Below are 11,646 nucleotides of genomic sequence, written 5' to 3'. Positions count from 1 at the left end.
TTAGAACCTAACAGTAGTAATGGGACTAGAACCCAGTTAATATAGAGGGCTAGTTCTACCTACTGTAGTTGAATTAGAACCTAACAGTAGTAATGGGACTAGAACCCAGTTAATATAGAGAGCTAGTTCTACCTACTGTAGTTGAATTAGAAGCTCACAGTAGTAATGGGACTAGAACCCAGTTAATATAGAGAGCTAGTTCTACCTACTGTAGTTGAATTAGAACCTAACAGTAGTAATGGGACTAGAACCCAGTTAATATAGAGAGCTAGTTCTACCTACTGTAGTTGAATTAGAAGCTAACAGTAGTAATGGGACTAGAACCCAGTTAATATAGAGAGCTAGTTCTACCTACTGTAGTTGAATTAGAACCTAACAGTAGTAATGGGACTAGAACCCAGTTAATATAGAGAGCTAGTTCTACCTACTGTAGTTGAATTAGAACCTAACAGTAGTAATGGGACTAGAACCCAGTTAATATAGAGGGCTAGTTCTACCTACTGTAGTTGAATTAGAACCTAACAGTAGTAATGGGACTAGAACCCAGTTAATATAGAGAGCTAGTTCTACCTACTGTAGTTGAATTAGAAGCTCACAGTAGTAATGGGACTAGAACCCAGTTAATATAGAGAGCTAGTTCTACCTACTGTAGTTGAATTAGAACCTAACAGTAGTAATGGGACTAGAACCCAGTTAATATAGAGAGCTAGTTCTATCTACTGTAGTTGAATTAGAAGCTATAGTATAATCAGTATAATAGCACAGAGGCTGTCCACTTACCTGGAAAGGAACAAGTACATTGATACATCTGTACAGAAAGCAGGCATTCCTGGTTTCTCTGGTTGCCTGGAACATACTAGTATGATTTGGCACCAGATCCAAACAGCTAAGAAAGACAAGAGAGACCTCTATGTCATCTTCCTCGACCTGGCCAATGCCTTTGGCTCAGTTCCCCATGAACTCCTCTGGGAATCCTTCAACTTTTTCCACGTACCAGAACCCATCACTACACTGGTAAAGGCCTATTTCCAAGACCTGCAATTGTGTTTCACAACACCTGACTTCACAACAACATGGCAGCGCTTGGAAGTGGGCATAATGGCAGGCTGTACAATTTCACCTCTGGCCTTCACTATGGCCATGGAAGTCATCATCAGGGCATCGAGATGGGTGGTCGGCGGTGAGAGAACTAAGGAAGGGCTCCGTCTCCCACCTATCCGAGCATACATGGATGACATGACTACACTGACCACCACTGCAGCATGCACCAGGCGGCTACTTGCAAAACTGCAGGATAACATCAAGTGGGCCCGGATGAAAATCAAGCCAAGCAAATCTCGAAGCATCTCCATAGTCAAGGGACAGCTTAAAGATGTGAGGTTCTGCATTGGAGATGACCCGATACCAACGGTGTCTGAGCAACCCGTCAAGAGCCTGGGTAGATGGTACAACGAAAGCCTCCGAGATAAAGATCAAGTGCAGCAAGTAAGACAGGACATCGCCGACGGACTTGAGAACATCAACAAGACCCTACTGCCTGGGAAGCTCAAGCTTTGGTGCCTACAGTTTGGACTTCTCCCCCGGGTAATGTGGCCACTCACCGTCTATGAGGTCCCAATAACAACAGTGGAGAAGATGGAGCGAACCATTACCTCATACGTGAAGAAATGGCTGGGTGTCCCACGATGCCTGAGTAACATCGGCCTCTATGGCAAAGGGGTCCTTGAACTACCTCTTACAAGTCTAACGGAGGAGTACAAGTGCTCTAAAGTAAGACTTCAGATGACATTGAAGGACTCCAAAGACCAGACCATTAGCAAGGCTGCACCTCCCCTACAAACTGGACGGAAATGGACATCATCCAAGGCTGTGCAGCAAGCAACATCAGCCCTGAGACACCAAGACATTGTGGGGAATATCCAGCATGGAAGAGGAGGCTTTGGCCTGGCAGCAAGCAAACCAACGTTCCATAAGGCAACAACATCTGAACGCAGGAAGCTGGTGGTCGAGGAGGTGCGCAGACAGGAGGAGACTGCAAGAAGTGCAAAGGCTGTCTCTCTTGCTAAACAAGGGCAATGGACGCGGTGGGAAGGCCTGGAGAGGAGAAAGATCAACTGGAGTGAGCTTTGGCAAATGGAGGCAAGCAACATCAGCTTCATCATAAGAGCTGTTTATGATGTGCTTCCATCACCAAAAAACCTACATCAATGGTATGGCGAGGACCTGACCTGCCCCCTCTGCCCAGCTCCAGTGACTCTCAGGCATATAATGACAGGTTGCAAGACCAGCCTCTCACAAGGCCGCTACACCTGGAGGCACAATCAGGTCCTCAAGAGCCTGGCTGCAGCACTTGAGACCAAGAGGAGTGCAACCAATTCATTACCTCCAAAAACAAGCAATCCCGTCAAAACAACAACATTCATCCGGGAGGGACAGAAAAGGCCCAAGCATCCTCCTACAAAGCCAGAAACTGGACACCTAGGCATGGCCCGGGACTGGAAGATGCTTGTCGATATTGGCCAGCAACTCATTTTTCCACCTGAGATTGCTTCTACCAACCTTAGGCCAGACATGGTACTCTGGTCCCCTTCACGAAAGGCTGTGTACATCATAGAGCTCACAGTCCCGTGGGAAAACTCTGTTGAAGAGGCCTACGAGCGTAAGAAACTGCGTTACACAGAGTTGGCAGCAGACGCAACTCAGCGTGGCTGGAATGCAAAAGTCTGGCCAGTTGAAGTGGGATGCAGAGGATTCGTGGCTTTTTCCACCATCAGGTTGCTGAAAGAACTTGGAATCCATGGACAGGCTCTGCGGCAGACCGTCAGAGCAGTTTCTCAAGCAGCTGAAAGAGGCAGCCAGTGGATCTGGATCAAACGGAAGGACCCTTTCTGGGCTATAATTTCATGACCCCCCACCCCCACCTGAGAACCCAATTCAGATCCCTCCAACTTGAGGAGGGCATATGAGGTATGCGGTCAGCTGTAGGGCTGGCTCAGGGAAGAGGACGCCCCTGCCTTGCATAGTCCCGTGGGAAATCTTAATTGGGCATGGGACACAAGCTAAGGCTTGATCACCCTTTAGCTGGCCACCTTTGATGAGGGTGTTTAGTGATTTAAGGCCGAAACACCCACTGATTCGAAGGCACACTACTGAGGATGTGTCCCAAAATTGACATCTTAACCCAGTCTAAGAAATAAACCTCCCATGCCACTCTGTCAACATCACGGCAAATCTCATGTGAGTGCATACCATCTATTGGCACAATGGACAGTTTTAACATCTCGTCCCGTGTTTTATGATTCTAACAGTAGTAACGGGACTAGAACCCAGTTAATATAGAGAGCTAGTTCTACCTACTGTAGTTGACTGTTGGTCACTCTGGATAAGGGTGTCTACTAAATGACTAAGATGTCATGTGGATTCTGCCACTGATTGGAAATGGAAAACAGAGAGTGGCGTCTAGTCCTAGTTAATCTCTCGGAGTGGAGGAGGAATAATGGACCCTAAATACTCCCAATGGAATAGGCAGGAAGCAGCCTAGTCTTCAGTGAGCACTGGAGTACAGTTAGAGCTGACGTACTGAAGGGTCTGCCGACGTCAGGTGGTGTCTCTTTTGGGCTGTACAATTTTAACAGAAGGTGCAGTGAGATAGAGGTTAGAGGCATGTCAGTGACCAAAAGGTTGTTCGTTTCAAATCCCAGCGCTGACGAGCATAATCTACCGGGTGAACTGGGTTGATGTGTTTGAATGTATATAACATGTATTTGACCCAGGTCGGCAGGCTTGATGGTGGACATTGCAGTCCATCCAATTATCGTGAATGACTGGCTGTTATTAAAAGACTTGGAACGTGTGATGTAGTTCATTACGTGACTTGTCTCATGTTAATGTGTGTGTGTGTGGTTCACTGGCATGGCATGACGGCAGGCGGTCAGTTTGGAGAATCTGGAAGCACTTGATGAATCAGAAAGGGAGGAGGGAGTGTTTTTTTCTTGTCGTCCATTTCATCATTCTCTTAATTTTGTCTTTGCGTAGGTTAGCAGAGCGTGGTGTAACACTCCAGTAGTTATATGAGAGGATGGCCCTTGACCTTTTAACAGAAGCACATTGACTACTACTTGACCTTTCAAGAGCAGCTCACTGACTACACCTACTGACCCGTAGAGACGAGCGTACAAGAAGTGAAAAGTCAACACGCTCTTTCACGTCATCTCTCTGTCACTCATCTCCCTCTCCTGTATTTGAGTAGAGAAACCCAATATGGCAGCATAATGCACGTTGTCCATCCAAAGAGCCCTGCCCTGCTGCTTTTCTGAGGAGTGGCTGGGAGATGAGAGGTTTATACCAGGAGAGGAAGGGGCCAGGCCAGGATAGGGCTGGGAGATGAGAGGTTTATACCAGGAGAGGAAGGGACTAGGCCAGGATAGGGCTGGGAGATGAGAGGTTTATACCAGGAGAGGAAGGGGCCAGGATAGGGCTGGGAACCAACTAGAGCTAGAGAGAAGAATGGAATGAAATTGATTCAATGAAACACAAGTCAGTTTGTTTGACCCTGTCAGTAGACCATGACTGTCTTTTTTCTGTTTGATGAATATTTGATTAGTTTGTGCCATGGGAGAACATACTGTAATTGTGTTATATTATGTACTCTGGTGAATTCAAGACCTGTCTCACCCCTCTAATGGGTTTGATGGCTGTATTTTGTTTTATTATACCACAGTCCGTCCGTATCAAAGACTAGTAACCTTATTGTATCAATCAATTATTTTTCTCATTCTATGAAAGAGAAAAACGGAATATTTGGAAATCCGTCAAAATCTAACAAAGGCCAAGAACCTCTTTTTAGCTCAACTGAAGAGTTGCAAATTACTTTGGCCTCCTCGAAGAAAGAAAAAAAATACGAAATTATCCCTTTTTCCAGCCAAGTTTATTCCCTGGCATTTCTCTGAAAATGTCGCAGTGCAGTTGAAATGCTGTACAGATGGCAAGCGGGCGGTCATTGGCAGAAGGTGTCCCTTAATCCCTTAAAAGTCTCTCTCTATAGCTACAGCTTGCTTTACACGTGAGTGTTTGGTTTGGTGTAAAGCTTCTCAATTTTTCCAAATGTTTTTCCTATCTAAAATATTCAGTATTTCTTTTTTTTATCTACTACTAACTTCTGTTATTCTCTGAAAGTCACATTATGTCTTGAGCATGGGAAAATGATCACCACCACACAAGAAAAGGTTGACATACATGTAAGTATACATTTGTTATTCACACCCTTTGTCTTTTTCTACATTTTGTTGTGTTACAGCCTGAATAAGAAAATTGATTAAATTGAGATATTTTGTCACTGGCCTACACACAACACCCCATAATGTAAAAGTGGAGAAAAAAAATTTCAGCATTTTTACAAATTAATTAAAAATGAAAAGCTGAAATGTCTTGATTCAATAAGTATTCAATCCTTTTGTTATGGTAAGTCTAAATAAGTTCAGGTGTAAAATGTTGCTTAATAAGTCACATAAGAAGTTGCATGGACTGTGTGCAATAATAATTTTTCACATGATTTCTGAATGACTACCTCATCTCTGTACCCCACACATACAATTATCAGTACGGTCCCCCAGTCGAGCAGTGCATTTCAAACACAGATTCAATTACAAAGACCAGGGACGTTTTCCATTGCCTCGCAAAGAAGGGCTACTATAGGTAGATGTGTAAAAAATAAAAAAAAGCAGACATTGAATATCCCTTTGAGCGTGGTGAAGTTATTAATTACACTTTGGATGGTGTATCAATACACCCAGTCACTACAAAGATACAGGCGTCCTTCCTAACTCGGTTGCCGGAGAGGAAGGAAACCGCTCAGGGATTTCACCATGAGGCCAATGGTGACTTGAAAAGTTACAGCGTTTAATGGCTGTGCTAGGAGGAAACTGAAGATGGATCAACAACATTGGGGGGGGGGGGGTATGGTTTGTTATCAACATTTTGAAGGCACACTACAAATATATCCCAATTTGATGTCTTTGTACATTAATTACACTTATAATTTATATACAGTGTGTATAAAACATAAAGGACACCTGCTCTTTCCATGATAGACTGACCAGGTGAATCCAGGTGAAAGCTATGATCCCTTATTGATGTCACTTGTTAAGTCCACTTCAAATCAGTGTAGATGATTTTTAAGCCTTGAGACAATTGAGACCTGGATTGTGTATGTGTGCCATTCAGAGGGTGAATGGGCAAGACAAAAGATTTATGTACCTTTGAACAGGGTACGATAGTAGTTGCCAGGCGCACCGGTTTGAGTGTGTCAAGAACTGCAACGCTGCTGGGCTTTTTACACTCAGTTTCCCATGAATCAAGAATGGTCCATCACCCAAAGAACATCCAGCCAACTTGACACAACTGTGTGAAGCATTGGAGTCAACATGGGCCAGCATCCCTGTAGAACGCTTTCGTCATCTTGTAGAGTCCATGCCCCGATGAATTCAGGCTGTTCTGAAGGCAAAAGGGGGTGGGGGATGCAACTCAATATCCGGTTCCTAACGTTTTGTATACTCAGTGTACACAGCTATTGTGGAGCATTTAGAAATGCAGTATTTCCCTGTCTGAAGTCGGGTGTCGTTTTTAAATCGCACTGGGGCTGATCTGTAATACAGTACCAGGACAATATCCAGGAGTCTCACAGGAATCTCTGCTACTTTTTCATTTCAAACCTATGTCAAAGTTCTCCTGTTTCTTGATCTCTGTAAGTAGTGAAGTTATTTTAGAGTATCAGTTACTGTGAAAAAATATATATCATTTTTGGTCTGGTATGTATGAATAATCAATTTAATAAATGTGATATATCAATGATAACCATAATCCACCAGAGATTATTATTTGTTTTGGTTAATCTCAAGTTTAATCAAACGTGTAAATAAACTTTGCTTTCTGATGAAACTGATATTTAGCAACAGTTTCAACACCAACTTAATCTTTAGAATTAACAACAACAGAAGTGCCAAAATAGAATATCATATCCTAAAGAAGTTTCGGTGCAATTTGACAAGAATATCTCACCGACACATAATATTCTGCAACAGATGGTATATGAATTGCAAAAACAATAGCACAGCTGAAATGATGAAAACATTCAAACACGTGTAAAAGTGCAGAGAAAATACTAGATTGCTGTAAAGTATCCCAACAGTTCACTTCTAACCTCCGGCTGCAACACTTCCAGTTTTCATTTCACTGTAGCTCCTCTCCCCTAACCAACCAAACCGCCATTGGGACCACCATGGTCCTCTCTGATCTCCCCCGGCTGAGTTCTGGCTCACGTCACCAGGCTATGGCTTTCCTCAGGACTGGGCTGTTGTGAGGCCGGCTGAATGTAGGTGTGACCAGACCCAGAATACTCCTGCAGGTGAATGGGTACCTCCTCTGGTCCTCCTGTCCTCTTCCTGTCAGTGTCTCTCTTTTTACCCCCCTGGACCTGGTGGCACACCCTACTGCTACCTTTCGAACTGACTGCTTGCCCTCTGAAGAGCTGCGCCCGATGCTGGCACAGCCCCACCTTACTGAGCAGGATAAAGACATCCCCCCTGAAAGCCTTGGTGAAGATGGCGTACAGGAAGGGGTTGGCACAGGAGTTGAGAGGGTAGAAGAGCACCAGGAGGATCTTAGAGTTGGACACGGTGATAAGCGGCCGGTCCACAACGGCCGACATGGCGTAAAACGATATGGGCGCCATACACATGAAGTCAGTGAAGATGAGGATGGCCATGCGTTTAGCAATGTTGGTGTCTTTAGACCCTGAGCAGTAGTAAGGGTTGTGCACGGCGCAGTAGATCTTCATGTAACAGGTACAGATCACCAGGAATGCCAGGATGTTTAGGATCAAGACTGAGACAATGTAGACCTGGGCCATGGTGGACTGGGTATCCATGGGCAGGCAGATACTGACCTGATAGATAAAGATCAAATAAATCACCAAATCAATCAATAAATACATAAAGAAAGAAAAGAAAGATTTTGGGGGGATGGATCCTTGAATCAACCAAACAATGAATCAATACTGACCTTCTGGTAGCTGCTAACCCCCACTAGGGGGAGCATCGCTAGGAGGAGGCAGAACAACCATCCAGCCAGCATCACAGCAGTGGCGTGGGGCAGACGCAACTTCCTGTCCAGCCTCATGGCGAACGTTATTGCGTACCACCTCTCTAGCGTAATCACCGTCAGCGTATACACCGACAGCTCGCTGGCAAACACCGTGAAGAACCCCGCCAACCCACAGCCCGGCCCCATCTGCCAGTCGATGGCGTGGTTGTAGTACTCCGCCTGGGTGTGAAGGTCCACTGAGGCGATGAGGAGGAGATATATCCCCATGCAGAGGTCAGCGAAGGCCAGGTGACACATGAGGAAGCGTGAGACGGAGAGCTTGTAGTGGGAGGTGAGGAGGACCAGTAGCACCACCATGTTACCTACTACAGCCAGCAGAGACACAAACCACACAGACACACGCAGGAAGCTGAAGCCCATGATGTCCTCGCACGGGTTGAACTCGTCGGGTGCAGGGGCGCAGGTCACCTCCTCGCCCTCCTCACAGACCACGTAGTCATAGCGATTGTCAAACTCCTGGCTGGTGTCCTCCTGCGGGTTCTGTAAGATGAGATAAGACAAGACATATTGTATTGTCTTATCTCAAGTGCACAACGGCAGGACATGGTATCAAAGAAACTTAAAAATATATATATTTTATTTTTCATTCCTTTCCACTCCACATACAAACAACTTACAGACGCACACTATGGCTACATCTCATCTGCCCAGACCCGCATATTCACACTCCCGTCCCCAGTGTCTACCTGGTCACACTCCCGTCCCCAGTGTCTACCTGGTCACACTCCCGTCCCCAGTGTCTACCTGGTCACACTCCCGTCCCCAGTGTCTACCTGGTCACACTCCCGTCCCCAGTGTCTACCTGGTCACACTCCCGTCCCCAGTGTCTACCTGGTCACACTCCCGTCCCCAGTGTCTACCTGGTCACACTCCCGTCCCCAGTGTCTACATGCTCACACTCCCGTCCCCAGTGTCTACCTGCTCACACTCCCGTCCCCAGTGTCTACCTGGTCACACTCCCGTCCCCAGTGTCTACATGCTCACACTCCCGTCCCCAGTGTCTACCTGCTCACACTCCCGTCCCCAGTGTCTACATGCTCACACTCCCGTCCCCAGTGTCTACCTGGTCACACTCCCGTCCCCAGTGTCTACCTGCTCACACTCCCGTCCCCAGTGTCTACCTGCTCACACTCCCGTCCCCAGTGTCTACCTGGTCACACTCCCGTCCCCAGTGTCTACCTGGTCACACTCCCGTCCCCAGTGTCTACCTGGTCACACTCCCGTCCCCAGTGTCTACCTGCTCACACTCCCTCCCCAGTGTCTACCTGCTCACACTCCTCCCAGTGTCTACCTGCTCACACTCCCGTCCCCAGTGTCTACCTGCTCACACTCCCGTCCCCAGTGTCTACATGCTCACACTCCCGTCCCCAGTGTCTACATGCTCACACTCCCGTCCCCAGTGTCTACATGCTCACACTCCCGTCCCCAGTGTCTACCTGCTCACACTCCCGTCCCCAGTGTCTACATGCTCACACTCCCGTCCCCAGTGTCTACCTGGTCACACTCCCGTCCCCAGTGTCTACCTGCTCACACTCCCGTCCCCAGTGTCTACCTGGTCACACTCCCGTCCCCAGTGTCTACCTGGTCACACTCCCGTCCCCAGTGTCTACCTGCTCACACTCCCGTCCCCAGTGTCTACCTGCTCACACTCCCGTCCCCAGTGTCTACCTGCTCACACTCCCGTCCCCAGTGTCTACCTGCTCACACTCCCGTCCCCAGTGTCTACCTGCTCACACTCCCGTCCCCAGTGTCTACCTGCTCACACTCCCGTCCCCAGTGTCTACCTGCTCACACTCCCGTCCCCAGTGTCTACCTGCTCACACTCCCGTCCCCAGTGTCTACCTGCTCACACTCCCGTCCCCAGTGTCTACCTGCTCACACTCCCGTCCCCAGTGTCTACCTGCTCACACTCCCGTCCCCAGTGTCTACCTGCTCACACTCCCGTCCCCAGTGTCTACCTGCTCACACTCCCGTCCCCAGTGTCTACCTGCTCACACTCCCGTCCCAGTGTCTACCTGCTCACACTCCCGTCCCCAGTGTCTACCTGCTCACACTCCCGTCCCCAGTGTCTACCTGCTCACACTCCCGTCCCCAGTGTCTACCTGCTCACACTCCCGTCCCCAGTGTCTACCTGCTCACACTCCCGTCCCCAGTGTCTACCTGGTCACATTCCCGTCCCCAGTGTCTACCTGGTCACATTCCCGTCCCCAGTGTCTACCTGCTCACACTCTCGTCCCCAGTGTCTACCTGGTCACACTCCCGTCCCCAGTGTCTACCTGGTCACACTCCCGTCCCCAGTGTCTACCTGCTCACACTCCCGTCCCCAGTGTCTACCTGCTCACACTCCCGTCCCCAGTGTCTACCTGGTCACACTCCCGTCCCCAGTGTCTACATGCTCACACTCCCGTCCCCAGTGTCTACCTGCTCACACTCCCGTCCCCAGTGCATACCTGCTCACACTCCCGTCCCCAGTGTCTACCTGCTCACACTCTCGTCCCCAGTGCATACCTGCTCACACTCCCGTCCCCAGTGTCTACCTGCTCACACTCCCGTCCCCAGTGCATACCTGCTCACACTCCCGTCCCCAGTGCATACCTGCTCACACTCCCGTCCCCAGTGTCTACCTGCTCACACTCCCGTCCCCAGTGTCTACCTGCTCACACTCCCGTCCCCAGTGTCTACCTGCTCACACTCCCGTCCCCAGTGTCTACCTGGTCACACTCCCGTCCCCAGTGTCGACCTGGTCACACTCCCGTCCCCAGTGTCTACCTGCTCACACTCTTGTCCCCAGTGTCTACCTGCTCACACTCCCGTCCCCAGTGTCTACCTGCTCACACTCCCGTCCCCAGTGTCTACCTGCTCACACTCCCGTCCCCAGTGTCTACCTGGTCACACTCCCGTCCCCAGTGTCTACCTGCTCACACTCCCGTCCCCAGTGTCTACCTGGTCACACTCCCGTCCCCAGTGTCTACCTGCTCACACTCCCGTCCCCAGTGTCTACCTGCTCACACTCCCGTCCCCAGTGTCTACCTGCTCACACTCCCGTCCCCAGTGTCTACCTGCTCACACTCCCGTCCCCTGTGTCTACCTGCTCACACTCCCGTCCCCTGTGTCTACCTGGTCACACTCCCGTCCCCAGTGTCTACCTGGTCACACTCCCGTCCCCAGTGTCTACCTGCTCACACTCTCGTCCCCAGTGCATACCTGCTCACACTCCCGTCCCCTGTGTCTACCTGCTCACACTCCCGTCCCCAGTGCATACCTGCTCACACTCCCGTCCCCAGTGTCTACCTGGTCACACTCCCGTCCCCAGTGTCTACCTGGTCACACTCCCGTCCCCAGTGTCTACCTGCTCACACTCCCGTCCCCAGTGTCTACCTGCTCACACTCCCGTCCCCAGTGTCTACCTGGTCACACTCCCGTCCCCAGTGTCTACCTGCTCACACTCCCGTCCCCAGTGTCTACCTGCTCACACTCCCGTCCCCT

The 11,646-nt window shown here is 49.1% G+C and overlaps 1 protein-coding gene across 1 annotated transcript; it reads right to left on the bottom strand.

Moving 5' to 3' along the window:
• Positions 1 to 7,312: 7,312 nt before the first annotated feature.
• On the bottom strand, positions 7,313 to 11,420 carry LOC120019393 (thyrotropin receptor-like). Its single transcript, XM_038962682.1, has 3 exons — positions 11,373 to 11,420; positions 8,059 to 8,676; positions 7,313 to 7,942 (listed from the first exon to the last, which is right to left on the bottom strand). Exons 1-3 carry the CDS (start codon positions 11,418 to 11,420, stop codon positions 7,313 to 7,315), a joined length of 1,296 nt encoding a protein of 431 aa, XP_038818610.1.
• Between the last annotated feature and the right edge of the window lie 226 nt (positions 11,421 to 11,646).

This window comes from Salvelinus namaycush, chromosome 24 (genome assembly GCF_016432855.1).
Source record: "Salvelinus namaycush isolate Seneca chromosome 24, SaNama_1.0, whole genome shotgun sequence".
In the NCBI taxonomy this organism is placed as follows: Eukaryota; Metazoa; Chordata; class Actinopteri; order Salmoniformes; family Salmonidae; genus Salvelinus; species Salvelinus namaycush.
The sequence above is the reverse complement of the archived record's forward strand: the minus strand, read 5'-3'. Positions and strand labels throughout refer to the sequence as shown.

Excerpts from the sequence above, each read along its gene's own strand:
- LOC120019393 (XM_038962682.1), bottom strand. The coding sequence starts at position 11,420 with ATGCACTGGGGACGGGAGTGTGAGCAGGTAGACACAGGGGACGGGAGT. Across the intron at positions 8,677-11,372 it reads TAGACACAGGGGACGGGAGT|ACAATACAATATGTCTTGTC; the intron begins GTGAGCAGGTAT and ends ACTTGAGATAAG. Across the intron at positions 7,943-8,058 it reads GGGTTAGCAGCTACCAGAAG|GTCAGTATCTGCCTGCCCAT; the intron begins GTCAGTATTGAT and ends TTTATCTATCAG.